This window comes from Pristiophorus japonicus, chromosome 22 (assembly GCF_044704955.1).
Source record: "Pristiophorus japonicus isolate sPriJap1 chromosome 22, sPriJap1.hap1, whole genome shotgun sequence".
Lineage (NCBI taxonomy): Eukaryota > Metazoa > Chordata > Chondrichthyes > Pristiophoridae > Pristiophorus > Pristiophorus japonicus.
In genome coordinates, this window is record NC_091998.1 from 66,593,723 (window position 1) to 66,608,571 (window position 14,849).

At 47.4% G+C, this 14,849-nt stretch overlaps 1 protein-coding gene across 1 annotated transcript in view; it reads right to left on the reverse strand.

The window, feature by feature from the left end:
* Positions 1-14,849, reverse strand: part of LOC139235128 (histone acetyltransferase KAT6A-like) — a 211,541-nt gene that overhangs the window by 20,333 nt on the left and 176,359 nt on the right. Inside the window, exons 11-14 of the mRNA XM_070866337.1 lie at positions 13,846-14,007; positions 11,287-11,380; positions 6,447-6,678; positions 5,257-5,437 (exon numbers count right to left, since the gene is read on the reverse strand). Of these exons, the coding sequence (XP_070722438.1) occupies positions 5,257-5,437; positions 6,447-6,678; positions 11,287-11,380; positions 13,846-14,007 (669 nt within the window). The remainder of the gene's footprint in view (positions 1-5,256; positions 5,438-6,446; positions 6,679-11,286; positions 11,381-13,845; positions 14,008-14,849) is intronic.

The window sequence follows — 14,849 nt, forward strand, 5'->3', positions numbered from 1 at the left end:
ACAAAATAGTTGTAGAGCTGTTGCTTGATTTGTGAAGTTCCCTTTAACGTTTATTTGTTAACCTGCGGGTTCTGGGTCCTTGTGCCCCTTTAACAAGGGCGCACTTAGCTCAGTTATAATTAAAAGTAGTTGCGGAGCTGTTGCATTGTGAGTGGCTGAGCCAGTCACGTGATGTTCACAAGACTCAATAAAACCCCAGCCAGTTGGGTTCGGGGAATCCACGATGGGGTATGCAGTTGTAAGCCTGGTGGATGAGCCAGTAATGTGTAGTGTGATTGTTAAACCTTTGTTAATAAACCAACTAGTTCTTAATAGCAATGTGTTGCGATGAATTCTTAAGCAAAGATCCTGTGAAGAAAATACATTGCAAGTGTCAATCTCATTGGTCTGCTGGACAGTAGAATGTTGTCTACAAGTGGAAACGGTTGGACTATTGGGCTAGATCTTTCTAGAGTTAGACTTTTTCCAGCACCCTTCGGCTCAATTTTGTTTTGTGTCACAAGCTGCTGAAAGTGCAAGTGGGTAATGGTGCGGAATCTGGGACCTCACTGAACAGTACGGCCAACCATCTATCTCCTGAACCAATGATAATTAAGGATTGAGAAAGAAACAGAGGAACAACGGAGAAGGAGGGTGAATTAAGAGTCAAATCAGGTGCAGAAAGAGAAGTAGAGAGAGAGAGAAAGAAAGATTGGACTGAGAGAAAGAGAGAAAGGAAAGATAAGGTTTTTTCCCCTAAATTTGGCATTTTTAACATTTATATCAACAATTTACTACATGCAAGAATGATTGAACAGCTTAAATGTTTCCTTTTCTGGGCCAGAGAGGTTGATTAGCAACAACAACAACTTGTATTTATATAGTGCCTTTATCGTGGTAAAACATCCCAAGGTGCTTCACAGCAGTGTTATAAAACAAAATTTGACACTGAGCCACATAAGGAGAAATTAGGGCAGATGACCAAGAGCTTGGTTAAAGAGGTAGGTTTTAATGAGTGTCTTAAAGAGGAAAGAGAGGTAGAGAGGTAGAGAGGTTTAGGCAGGGAGTTCCAGAGCTTGGGGCCCAGGCAACAGAAGGCACGGCCACCGATGGTGGAGCGATTATAATCAGGGATGCTCAGAGGGCAGAATTAGAGGAGTGCAGATATCTTGGGGGGTTGTGGGGCTGGAGCTGGAGGAGATTACAGAGATAGGGAGGGGCAAGAGATGGAGGGATTTGAAAACAAGGATGCCAATTTTAAGATCGAGGCGTTGCTTAACCGGGAGCCAATGTAGGTCGGCGAGCTCAGGGGTGATGGGTGAGCGGGATTCAGTGCAAGTTAGGACATAGATGGCAGAGTTTTGGATGACCTCAAGTTTATGTATATCCCAAAGCTACTCGGAACTCCTACATGGCAAGCTAGCCCCAGGTGGGCAGAGGAAATGTTTCAAGGACATCCTCAAAGCCTCCTTGATAAAGTGCAACATCCCCACCGACACCTGAGAATCTCTGGCCCAAGACCACTCTAAGTGGAGGAAGAGCATCCAGGAGGGCGTTGAGAACCTTGAGTCTCGTCACCGAGAGCATACAGAAACCAAGCACAGGCAGCGGAAGGAGCGTGCGGCAAACCAGTCCCACCCTCCCCTTCCCTCAACCGACTATCTGTCCCACCTGTGACAGAGACTGTAATTCCCATATTGGACTGTTCAGTCACCTGAGAACTCACTTTTAGAGTGGAAGCAAGTCTTCCTCGATTCCGAGGGACTGCCTATGATGATGATATGGGCTAGAATGCAGGAGGCCAGCCAGGATTGCATTGGAATAGTCAAGTCTAGAGGTAACAAAGACGTGGATGGGGGTTTCAGCAACGGATAAGCTGAGGAAAGGTGGTGATGGGCGATGTTCCCCATTAACAACCATCATATAATTGAGAAGGTACGGAAGTTGTTAAGTTAAGAATTTAATGGACAATGAATGTGCAATTGCAGCACGTTCTTAAAAATAGTGGCGGCTCCGGTCAAGATTGTATTTGTGCAAAGCAAAAGGCAGGGCAGTGTAAATCGATCATGAAGTTCTGGAAATTCACAACTCACAGCATATCTCGCAATCCTTGAACCTGCTGGAGCATTTGCAGATTAAGAATGGCGTGGGTCGTTAACTCGCTGCTATATATCCCGCAAGATCCGGCCCATTTGGAAGGATATATTGGCCTTGATGGCAATCCAACCACAATTCACCAAATTGACACCCGAGATCAGCCATTAAAGTCAGAACTACGCCAATTAAAAGTGAATCAGAGTATCATTTCTTCAAAGGGTTGTGAGAATGCACATCGTCTCAGATGGCCATGGACGCAAATCAATTCAAATGTTCAAAAGGGAGAAGATACTTAATGTGAAGGGATTAAGGGATATGGAGAAAAGGCAGGGAACTGGGATTGAAGAAGACCTGTCCCAGCTAACACGATGGCAAAGCCAGCTCACATGACATAACCTTCCAAGGTTCCTGTTTAAGGGCTGGACACCTCAGAGCAGAGTGGCTTTCCAGCCTGCTTTACACACTGGGTAAGTGTGTAAAAATCATGCAAAGTCTGGCCTACAAGAAGGAGCACTGCATCATATTTTATCGAGGTACCACCACCTCAATAAGACCATTAAAGTTTCATTTACGAAGTTGATTTGAGGCCAAGCCAGAGCTGAAGCCCAGCATCCAAATAACAAGTGTCGAGGTGGTAAATTTTGAATTCCCAATTAGTCCTTGGTTCGAGTTAACTCACTCTTCTGTGCTAATTTTCATTCGGAAAATGTGAGGTCATCCACCTTGGGAAAAAAACAGTAAAAGGGAATATTAATTTGACTGGGGAGAAATTACAACATGCTGTGGTGCAGAGGGACCTGGGGGTCCTTATACATGAATCCCAAAAAGTTAGTTTGCAGGTGCAGCAGGTAATCAGGAAGGCGAATGGAATGTTGGCCTTCATTGCGAGAGGGATGGAGTACAAAAGCAGGGAGGTCCTGCAACTGGACAGGGTATTAGTGAGGCCGCACCTGGAGTACTGCGTGCAGTTTTGGTCACCTTACTTAAGGAAGGATATACTAGCTTTAGAGGGGGTACAGACACGATTCACTAGGCTGATTCCAGAGATGAGAGGGTTACCTAATGATGATAGATTGAGTAGACTGGGTCTTTACTCGTTGGAGTTCAGAAAGATGAGGGGTGATCTTATAGAAACATTTAAAATAATGAAAGGGATAGACAAGATAGAGGCAGAGAGGTTGTTTCCACTGGTCGGGGAGACTAGAACTAGGGGGCACAGCCTCAAAATATGGGGGAGCCAATTTAAAACTGAGTTGAGAAGGAATTTCTTCTCCCAGAAGGTTGTGAATCTGTGGAATTCTCTGCCCAGGGAAGCAGTTGAGGCTAGCTCATTGAATGTATTCAAATCACAGATAGATAGATTTTTAACCAATAAGGGAATTAAGGGTTATGGGGAGCGGGCGGGTAAGTGGAGCTGAGTCCATGATCTTTTTGAATGGCGGAGCAGGCTCGAGGGGCTAGATGGCCTACTCCTGTTCCTAATTCTTATATTCTTATGTTCTTATTTGGAGGCAGTGCATTCTGAATCGTCACCAGATTTGAGAGTCTTTCCAGTCTCTCTCACCGTTCAAAACCCGACTCAAAACAACTCTCGCACACTTCTGACAAAAGGTCACTGACCTCAAAAGTTAACTATGGGGGGTGGGGGGAAGGGGCGAACACCTCCGGCCAAAATTATTTTACAGTAATACCTGGTGGTCCCGGAGGAATGTAGGATTGCGGTCGGAGGCCGAGCTTCGCAGTCCAGCGTACGGGAACATGTCTTCCAGGTACGCGTTCGTATCCTGGGATCACGTGGGCCTGGACCACCAATGGACATCCAGTATTCTCATTGATAATAACGGGAACTCCGTTTGTACGAGCTCCCATTACTATCAATGAGAATACCCCCAAAAACACAACACCATAAATACAAAAAAACCTCATATATTTAAAATGAATTGAAATGAAATAGTTTCGGAAAAAAAACTGTTTTGATTTTTTTTTTAATGTGTTTTAATAGGGTTGAAAATAAACTTACCTTAATGGACAGGGTTTTTAAATATAAAAATTAGTGATTAAATTTTTCTATGTTTTAAAACTCTTACCTGGTAAAAGTAGGCTGTACGGGTTTGAAGGACAGTCACTGGGTGGGAGTTGAGCAAATAACCCAATCTCTGCCCCGCGGTTGACCTTCTCCCGGGGATGCTGATTGTCAGTGTGGTTGTGTGGCCTCTCCGGCTGCTTGGTCACACTGACCTGCTGAGTGTTTCCAGCACTTGCGGTTTTTATTACACAGACAAGTTACTTAAGTGTCAAACTTAATTTGAGAAAGTAATAGGAGATACAGCCAACGATGACATCTGCCTTAAGGTTGGAGCCAACATTTCCTGAAAGTTGAGCACAGGACAGTGCGAGGGGGGAGAGGAAGTTCTCTAGTTTCTCGTTTTCACATGAAATAAACCCCGGATTGTGCAACAAAGGTATTTTTGTTTCCTCGTGTTTGGCTCAGTAAGTCAACTCTATTAAAAGTGACTCAACATCACCATGATTTATTTGTTTGGCCAAGTGGGTATCTGACCTATCTTTTAATGTCCTAATTACAAGTCAGGGCCTTGATGCATCCATTTTTGATTTCAACACAACTGGGGACCAGATTATTCTAAGTTGCTGCTGCCACCTGATGATAATCCTGTGCATCTGCAGGGTCCAACAAAGGACAGGACCGACTTGGGCTGGCTCCAGAGCAAATTACTGCAGTGTCACTGTTCTGTAATTGTCCGTGACCTATGTCAATACCACGACAAAGAAATCAAGAACGAACACAATGGCAACGGTTACCGGCATAAAACGATTATGCAAAGGTTTAGACTTTATCTCGGGTCTCAGTAAGACCATTAAACCTCAGGCAATGCTGGCAGTAATGCATCAGATCTAGTCGCTGTCTAACTCGAACCTACAACTCACTGCACAGGCATGGCAGACCAATGCTGTACTTGGGATGATTTACAGTTGCAGATTCATACCAAGACCCAACTTTTGAGCATTTAATGTGTATTTGTACAAAATATAAATCTGCACTTTCCCCCTCGTTTGTTCTTTGTGCTTTTTTATTGACTCAGAGGGTAAACTGGTGTAACACTGAGAGGGAGATCCAAAAAGTGTCTGACGAAAGGATTGGCTTGTCCTGTGAACTGTTACCTTTAACGCTGGAGTCTCATCTTCCTCATCTTCATCCTCCTCTTCCTCAGACACCACCGTGTTTGAAAAAATCAGAGGCGTCCAGCGGAGACTGTCAGGATCAACCCCAATCTGCCGTGGATTGGCTCGAAGCTTTGCCATGTGATCCTGAATCAGCTTCTCTCGACGAATGACCAGAAACCTGACAACAATTTAACAAAAGGGACTTATTATCAAAGGATATTGTCAAGCAGAACACAGTGACATTTCAAACTCTCAGCACTGGACACAGCAGGAGTAGCATGGGTCTGTGACTGTGCTCTTGGGTGTTGCTGTTTAAGGCAGGATAATTCAAATTAAATGATTATTCTCCGCCCGAATCCTCGGGGCAGGGAATCGAGTGATTGTGGCCTCTTAAACTTTTTAAAATTGTCCGGGCGGTGTTTCAGGTAGCTGCGGGGTGGAAATGGGTCGGGGACGGGGCGGAAGGCAGGCGGTGTCATCAATGCGATGCGGACATGCCACGCCGCGCCGACGCATAGCAACGTCCCTCCCCTTCAGTTAAAGGGGAGGGCCGCTGCGAGCTCTGCAGCCACTTTAGTGGCACCCGCTGGGCCACCAGGGAGGTCTTTGGACAGGCCAGCGGCCCGGTACCTAAAGGGGGGGGTGTCGGGCTGCCTATTGGTGGCCAGGCCGAACCCGTGGCCAACATTGTCGGGCTGACTTCAGAGTCGGCTGACAATTAAAACAAAATGGCGGCCGCTGCCCTCCCCTTTAAGGACGGAAGCGCCGCCCAGCCAATGGCAGCTTCCCGCCGGGAAAAGCTGTCGGGGGGGGCACCGAGCGACGGCGGCTCTGTTCCCGCGGGGTAATTTCCCTCGTGGGGCGGTAAGGGGTCACCGGGCGGTAAGAGGTCGGCACGTGCCCGACGGGGGGAAACACGGGCGGGGCAGAAACCTCTTAGAGGGGGAGGAAATTTTGGCCCCATTGTTTCTTTGCATTCATTCACTGCGGATTAGTTAAGATATATTTCTTAGTGACACCAGGGAATTAATGCTCTATGCGCCCAATAAAATGATTTGCTTATCTTTACTTGTCACAGTATTTTTCTGGGAAGGAGGAAAAGAATAGAGGTATTCTGTACTGTGTGGAAAACGGGGCACTGAAAGAAAGTTGCTCTGATGCCAAACAGTTGTGCGATGGTCACATACCGGTTAGTGCGTAACTGTAACATCTTCAGATGGTGCAGTATGGTGGTGATATCCTGGGGACAGATCCCGGTTAGTTTGCTCAGTTTCTTGATGCTGAGCTGTTTGTCATGACATTGGTGAAGGCACTCCAAGATCACGCTCTTCCAGTACGCCATGTACGACAGACGGCCCAGGTCAGACAGTGGCTTCTCCGGGGACCCGGCCTGGCCTTCCCGCTTCGACAGTAAATAACCTGCACACACAAAGATTTTACACATCAGCTTTCAGACCACGCAGTATTACATCGTCTCACGGAAGTGCCGCGCCAAAGTCAAGGTTCAAAGTGCAAATCAGAAGAAATAGGCGCAGGAGTCGGCCATTCGGCCCCTCGAGCCTGCTCCGCCATTCAATAAGATCATGGCTAATCTGATCTTGGCCTCAACTCCACTTCCCTGCCCGCTCCCCATAACCCTTGACTCCCTAATCGCTCAAAAATCTGTCCATCTCCACCTTAAATATATTCAATGACCCAGCCTTCACAGCTCTCTGGGGAAAAGAATTCCAAAGATTCACAACCCTCAGAGAAGAAATTCCTTCTCATTTCCATCTTAAATGGACGGCCCCTTATTCTGAAACTATGCCCCCTAGTTCTAGATTCCCCCACGAGGGGAAACATCCTCTCTGCATCTACCCTGTCAAGCCCCCTCAGAATCCTATATGCTTCAATGAGATCATTTCTCATGTCCTACACCAAGGGATATAGATTTTGCACCAAAGAATGATCGCGGGGAAGTGCTCTGTACAGGCACTGAACACAGGGTTACCCGACCAGGCCAAGTGGCCTTTACTGGTTTTAGTAAAACTATGTTCACAACTATGAGCAATAAATACCGAGGAGGTGCAGAGTGGAATACAGGCACGAGAAGGAAAGCAATAAAAATAACACAAAAGAAAGGGATGACAACAATGAGTTAACCCGAACTGCATCTTTTACTCACAGCCAGTTACAATATGGTATTGCGAACCAGTTGTCCAGCTGCAAAGTTGTGTGCACGGATCTCAACAGGGCAATGAATCAAAGTAATAGGTCAGACTGCAGCATTGGCAAGCTGATCCTCTCAATCAAAGAATGGAGGGGAACAAGATGATGAGGTAAGGGAAAGAGAAGGAAGAGGAGGAATCAGGGTAAGAGAGAGGGCATAAACAAGGAGAAAGGGGTAATAGAAGATGGGGTCCAGGAGAGGGGGTAAACACGGAGAGAGGGGGTAAACACGGAGAGAGGAGGTAAACACGGAGAGGGGGCTTAAAAGTGGGGAGAGCGGGGATGAGGGGGAAGGGTAAAGGAGAGAGGAGGGGGTTTAAGAGGAGTGCGGGGTTAAAAAAGGGGAGATAATGGAGGGAGCAGAGAGAGAAGGGGAGAGAATGGGCAAGGGCAAAGGAAAGGGGGGGGCGAGGGGGGACAGAAAGGGGGCGAGGGAGGAGAGAAAGGGGGCGCGAGGGGGGAGACAGAGGGGGCGAGGGGAGAGAGGAAAGAGAAAGGGGGGCGAGAAAGGGGGCGAGGGGGGTAGAGAAAGGGGGCGAGGGGGGAGAGAGAGGGGGCGAGGGGGGAGAGAGAGGAGGCGAGGGGGCAAGGGGGAGAAAGGGGAGCGAGAAAGGGAGCGAGGGGGGGGAGAGAGGGGGGGCAAGATGGGGGGAGAGGGGGTGAGGGAGGCCATGGGGGGGGGAAGGGGTAGAGGTTAGAAGTGGCGGAAGAGATGGAGTTGTGGAGAGAAGGATGGAAAACGCAGACACAGGGGGTAGAGTATGTCTATATTTTTTTGTGTGTAATGTCACAGATTTTTTACAACTTATAAGCTGCCTCACTTTGAATGCGTGCGCGGAAGCAGGTGGAAACGATGGACTGATGCTTGTATCAGCTTTGCGACCACTCCTTTGGTTGTTACTCCAGTCACTATAATAACTGCTCTCTTTGCCTTGCCTTCAAGGAGAGAAACTATCATCTTCAATGTGAAGGCGGGAGCTTGGGGGGAGCGGTCACAACCAGCAGTGTATCACGATACCATGTTGGCCAGCAAAGCTCACCGAGTTGTGAGTGACAGTCACAAGTGGGTTACAGTCAGCTTTGTGCGCGGAGATAGTCGTTCCTGAAGATCACAATTGGGTTCAGCACTTCTGATATCAGGCATCTTGTGGGAGGGAAGCTCATTTTAACAAGCATTTTCCTGATCCTTTTCAACTTCATGAGATTTTGAGGAAACGGTGTGGTAACATACGTCAGAGTGAATTTTTTCTCATGGCAATCTCCAGGCAAAGTTACGGTGGGAGATTGGTGGCACTCCCAAGGAAATGCAGGGCCAGTGTTTTTGGGAAGGGGATATTTATATTGAAAGTTCACTCACTGATCAACGTGACGACTCAAGTCAGTGGTGGATAAATGAAGGTCCCTTCTCCCAACAGTATGCATTTTTATCAAACATTTCTTTGTGTTGACACATCATTTTCATTCTGCTTCATTCTTAATTGGCCTTCACACCCAGTGTGCATTGGGCTCTGTGCTGATCGCCCTGACCACCATTGTTGGTGGAGAAATGGTCAACCTATGGCTCGTCTGTGACACTTGGCATGCGTGACCACAGCAATCACCCCTGGAGCTTACACGTGACTTAAGTACTTCTAAATCAATTTGTGCGATCGTATCTGGGCCCCATTTGCATTTCCTCTACAGCTGTGTCACAGTCGGATGTAATGAGGTTTGTGGCAAAGCCTTTATTGCTGGGAACGGCAAGGGTCTATGTTTACTGATAGCTTTCACACGAGCAGCGGCCCACTGAGAACTCAAACTGATGTCTTGGAACATATAACCTGAAAGGAGATTTGGCCCTTCATGTTGAAAAAGCACGGAGCTGACCTTGTGCATCCATCCCCCATTTTGACAGCAAATAAACCGACAGAAAATTATTTATTTTTTTTGCGTCTTGAACATGGAGCACAAGCACAGAGCACGAATCAATTCAATTCTGAGTTTGCACAACTTTTAAGGGCCCAACCATTGGAGGCCGTGCCTTCTGTTGCCTAGGCCCCAACCTCCCTAAACCTCTCCACCTCTCTTTCCTCCTTTAAGACACTCCCTAAAACTTACCTCTTTGACCAAGCTTTTGGTCACCTGCCGTAATTTCTTATGTGGCTCAGTGTCAAATTTATTTGTTTTGTCTTCGAACCCTCCTGTGAAGCGCCCTGGGACGTTTTACGTTAAAGGTGCTGTATAAATACAAGTTGTTGTTATTGGGGAGCCAATCGATTCCAACACAGTCGGGGAGCACTTGGTTAGCAATACCCTCCTGCCTCTCACAGCATGTAGCTTGGCCCCAGTGCCTTATTACAGCATCCTCTCGATATTCCCCAATAATGTCACCGAGACGATATAGTCCCCGTGTACAGCAGGCATGTTCATGTGAAAGTGGTTTAGCCGCTATACGTGACGACTGTGATTACATGGCCAGGGTAAAAGCTTACTGTACCGGGCCTTGAGTATGGTTCCCAGCGAAATCACTTTCCCCTCCCACCAGCCCCTCCCCACCAGACCCCACCCACCCCCCAACCCCTCCAAAAACAGGACATGCTACAAAATGCACTTGAACCCCATGGAAGCCGACGGTATTAATAAGTTGAATGGTTACAGGCATGTTTCTGAAGACTGGCCGACAAATGTGAACGTACTGAAAGATGACCAGCGGGTGTGCTTGTTTCTACAAATACCTCCTGTAAAACTTTGTTCATTCTTTCTCCTTCAGCAGCATCTGCAATTTTCACATCAGGACTAACATTTAAAAGCACGCCTTGACTTCTCCGTTTGTGCAGTTAAATGCGAACAGCTGCTTGAACTGCCTGGAACGATCAGCGTGTTTAATACAATTTAATCGGCGCCTGAGGCAATGGCAAATGGTAGCGCCATTTGCCCGATACAGGCGGTTGTGTGGGATACGTGGAGACAGTGGGGACTGCAACTGGAAACAAATTCTACAGATGGTATATTTTCTGCAGCCGCTTTTAACTGAGCGAGGAGACACTATTAAATATCCCCAGTACCTTTAAGTCTCAACCTTCCTTTCCTAGTTAACAGGATGAGCTGGAGACCTGCCTCCAGACATCTTTAATGTTTCTCTGGCAAGAGCAGACCAGGGTGATTGTCTCTGCTATACACTCTCTTCCTGTGCAACTCACCTCCTAAATAGAGCACATTCTGAAGCTGAAAACCAGCCTGCGGGGAACTGCAATCACAAACCCCCATCTCAACAATCTAGTGCATTGCCTTCCCAGACGCCTTCAAACACCATGACATAAATACACAAGTAAGCTGAGTACAGCAAGTGTACCAGAGCTCGAGAGTAAAACAAAACCTCTCTCTGAGCCTGTACATTTCTCCAATTGCAAGAATACAACATTGAATTTGCAGAAATCCAAAACATATTTTAAAATGTCACTGAAAAAGCTTAACAGCAACAGTGGGCCGATAGCATTCTTGGCGATGCTATTATAATAATGCCATTGCTGGATATTAGTTCAGTTGCATGGAGTGGAATTCCTCTGAGAGGTGAAGTAAACGACAGACTTTATTCACCGGTTCAGTGTTGCATAAGAAATGGGAGCAGGAGTAGGCCATTCGGCCCCTCGAGCCTGCTCCGCCATTCAATAAGATCATGGCTGATCTGATCTTGGCCTCAACTCCACTTCCCTGCCCGCTGTGCTGTGTATGGACAGAGGCAGGACTGGCTGCTTACTGTGCAATGTGCTCAAGAGTTGTTAAAAAAAAAAACACACACTACAATGCTTTCCTCCATCTGCTGCGAGATTATCTACTTACTGAAGTCGATGAGGAACCTTCCATATCCCTTCCTCTGGTACTGGGGAAGAATCATGATGCAGGATACGTTGTATTTCTGCTGGCAATGCTTCTCCTGAATATGATGGAACAGGAAAACAAAGCATCAGTAACCAGGGGAACAAATCGGGAGTTGCACATTGACACGTACCAACTCTCCAGGTTTAGCCCCGAGACTTCCAGGCCTGGTGCTCATTTGCGCAGGCTTGCCAGGAAAATCTTGGCTTTCCCCCCACTCCTCCACAAATTTCATGACACAGTTTGTGGTCTTAATGTCCCTGCCAGAAAAGTTATTTATATAGAAGGGTAATTTATAACCGAGAATTGGTGGCAAGTCTTCAGCTCTGGGAATAGTGTCCTTTCTGGATTTACATACATTAGAGACAAATGTTCAAGATGCAATTGCAATTTTAAGATTTTGTCCCAGAAGGCAATGGGGTGGCCCAGCACGTTCGAGGGCTCGTATGCAGCGGCAATAAGTGGCAGCGTTTGGGTGTGCATCCACAGTTATCCACAGTTACCTGTATCTGCCAATCCATGTGGCTTCTGAACAAGCGGAGAGAAAGAAGCGGAAGCAATCGCTACCGGCACAAGTCTTACCCACTGAATTGAGCGGTGACATTGCTGGTTCCATATTGGTTACCGTCCGTGTACTTACCACAGCAATGTACATTTATATAGCTTCGGTTTGGGTGGAGTGTAGAATGTTTCAGTATAAGGGGTGTTGCAGTTGTGTGAGGCGGACTGGTTGGGCTGGGTGCTCTTTACCTTTCCGCTATTGTTCATGGGTTTATATGTAACCTTCAGGGCTGCTGACCGAGGGCCGTGCGGCTCTTTGTCGGCCGGCGCGGACATGATGGGCCGAAATGGCCTCCTTCTGCCCTGTAAATTTCTATGTTGTTAATACAGCAAAGCTGTTCACAGTTGCAACGGGAGGTGGAAGTCGAGTGCCCAAGGTGCCAACCAAGAAGCAGGCTTTAGTAACGGTGGGGAGAGGAGCAGCAAGTTTCAAGGTGTTTAAAGGAGGGAAGCTCCAGAGTGTGGTGGCAAAACTGCTGAAGGTTCTGCCACCAATGGTGAAGGGGGAGGAGAGGGAAGGGGGAATGCACACGGCAGGCCAGAGAAAGGCCATGGCAAAGATTTACAAACACGGCTAAAGATATTGAAATTGAGGTGTTCAAGGGCGGGAAGCCAATTCAGACCTGCGCGATCAAGGTGACAAAGAGCGGAACAGGATGTAGTTCTGGAGGAATTGAATTTCACATGTGGTGGAGACAGAGTGGCCAAGGGAGCACTGGAAATGTCAAATCTGGGGGCGAGAAAGGCAAGAATAAGGGGCTTAGCAACAGCGAGGGCTTCCGCCAGGGTAGATGCATGCATTCGGGGCAACCATCAGGAATAGGGACGGGATTCGGGCAACTGGCTTCAGTCTTGCCAATGTTGAGCTGTAAGAAATCCTGAATCATCACAACTCCATGTCAGCCAAGCAATCCATTCAGGAAATAAAGGGTGGTACTGGTAAGGTAAAGCTGGTTATTAGTGACATCATATAAAAGACAGAGATAGACAGTTTCTTAACCGATAAGTGAATAAGGGGTTATGGGGAGCAGGCAGGGAAGTGGACCTGAGTCTATGATCGGATCAGCCATGATCTTATTAAATGGCGGAGCAGGCTCGAGGGGCCGTATGGCCTACTCCTGCTCCTATTTCTTATGTTCACCACACAATCACAAGAGGCAACATAGAGATGAGAATTAGAGGGGTGCAGCGGGGGAGGGGAAATCAAAGATGGACCCAAGGGAGACACTGGAGGTGATCAGGTGGGTATGGGAGGAGAAGCGGGGGGCAAGAGATGTACTGGTTATGTAGGGACAGGCTGTGCACCATAAGCGGGCAGTGTCATGGCAGTGGACCACGGAGAAGGGGCAAGGAGAAGGATGGTGCCGTTGACCATGTCAAACGCAGCAGAGAGGCAGCACCAGTCAGTCAAGGTCAACGTCATTGGTGGCTTTGCCCCGAGTAGTTTCAGTGCCCTGCCAGACGTCATGATGGGAGTCCGAGTGCTGAGAGCAATGGCGTGGAGGTGGATGAAGAATGTTCCAGAAGTGGGGGAAGGGTGACTGGAGATAGGGCAGGAACAGGACAAAATGGAGCATTTTTTTGTGTTGCTCTCCTCTGAATGTTGTGAGGCCAGTGCTGGGGAGTGCAGTGAGGAGTGAGTGGGGGCAGTTGGGAGGGGCACCTGGGCCGTTGGAGGCTGCGACAGTTGAGCAGATTGCCCTAATTTTGGAGACAACCAAGTTTCTTGCAACTGCCGATAGATGCGAGGACGGGGAGCTGAGAAATCACACGTGAACAGATGAAGCTTGCGCATGGAACTTAATGTAGGACATATCCAGAAAACCACAGAGTTAATATGCCAAAAGTAACATTGACAACAACTGGAATGGAAAAGTTTTTGATGAAGTGAGTGCTACAATTGCCTGTTGCCTTAAACCTTCCAAACAGTAGCTTCTGAATGGAAGAATAGTTGAGACTCACCTTGGAGAAGTAGCCCACAAGGTGGCAACCCTTGCTGTCATTTTGAGTCAATACATAGAAGAGAAAGGGTTCCACATCATAGTACAACGTCTTGTGGTCGAGAAAGAGTTTGGCCAGCAGACACAGGTTCTGGCAGTATATGGTGCTGATGTTCCCGTCCACCTGTACAGAAAAGACAATGAATAGAACACAGCAGGAAGATGCTGAAATATTACACCCCTTACTATGACAGGTCCATTGTTCAGGCGGGACGAAGAGAAACAACGGTCAAGGGAAAGCGTCAATGCGTCAAAGCAAGGTGCCTTTGGAAATTCTCACCACTTGGTGACGGACTTACGAGGGGAGTCGAGATAGCAGCAACGAGTGAGTAGCATGTGGTGGAGGAGGGGCACAGAGACCACGGCATAAGTGATAGATCGAACAAGAAATCCCTGAATATTTCCGGTGGGGACTGATCTGTGCGATTTCCCGTTGATTTATAGTGAGAAGCGAACGAGCCAAGAGGACACACACACATGAAAGTGTTCAGCAACAGAGGGAACTAGGTCAAAACATTCATTCTGCAATGCAAGTCACTTCAAGCCGACGTCAAATACCAGACAGGCTGATGTCAAGCAGCATCACACAGGATTTCATTTGAAGCACAGTTTTATCTGCAGGTTGTAAAATACTACATTTGCGTACCTGCTGGTTTATTGGCAATTGCTGGGAACCTTGTTTTATGGTTTAAAACTGCTTAATATAGAGGGGTGTGTGTGTGTGTGTGTGTGTGTGCATATCATTTTCCCGATAATGCACTCCGTGTGAAAAGAGTGGGATACGAGTGATTGTACATAAAAATGACGCAGGTTCCTCACGTCAGTCACCGTTCAGGTGGGTAGAGCCAGCGTGAGTGGGAATGGATACAGAATGCTTGGTCCATGAAAGAGGGTAGGAGAAAAGATCGAATGGACAGGTAGACGAAGTGATGGACAATCACGGGGAAGCACTGCTGAAGAGCCAAC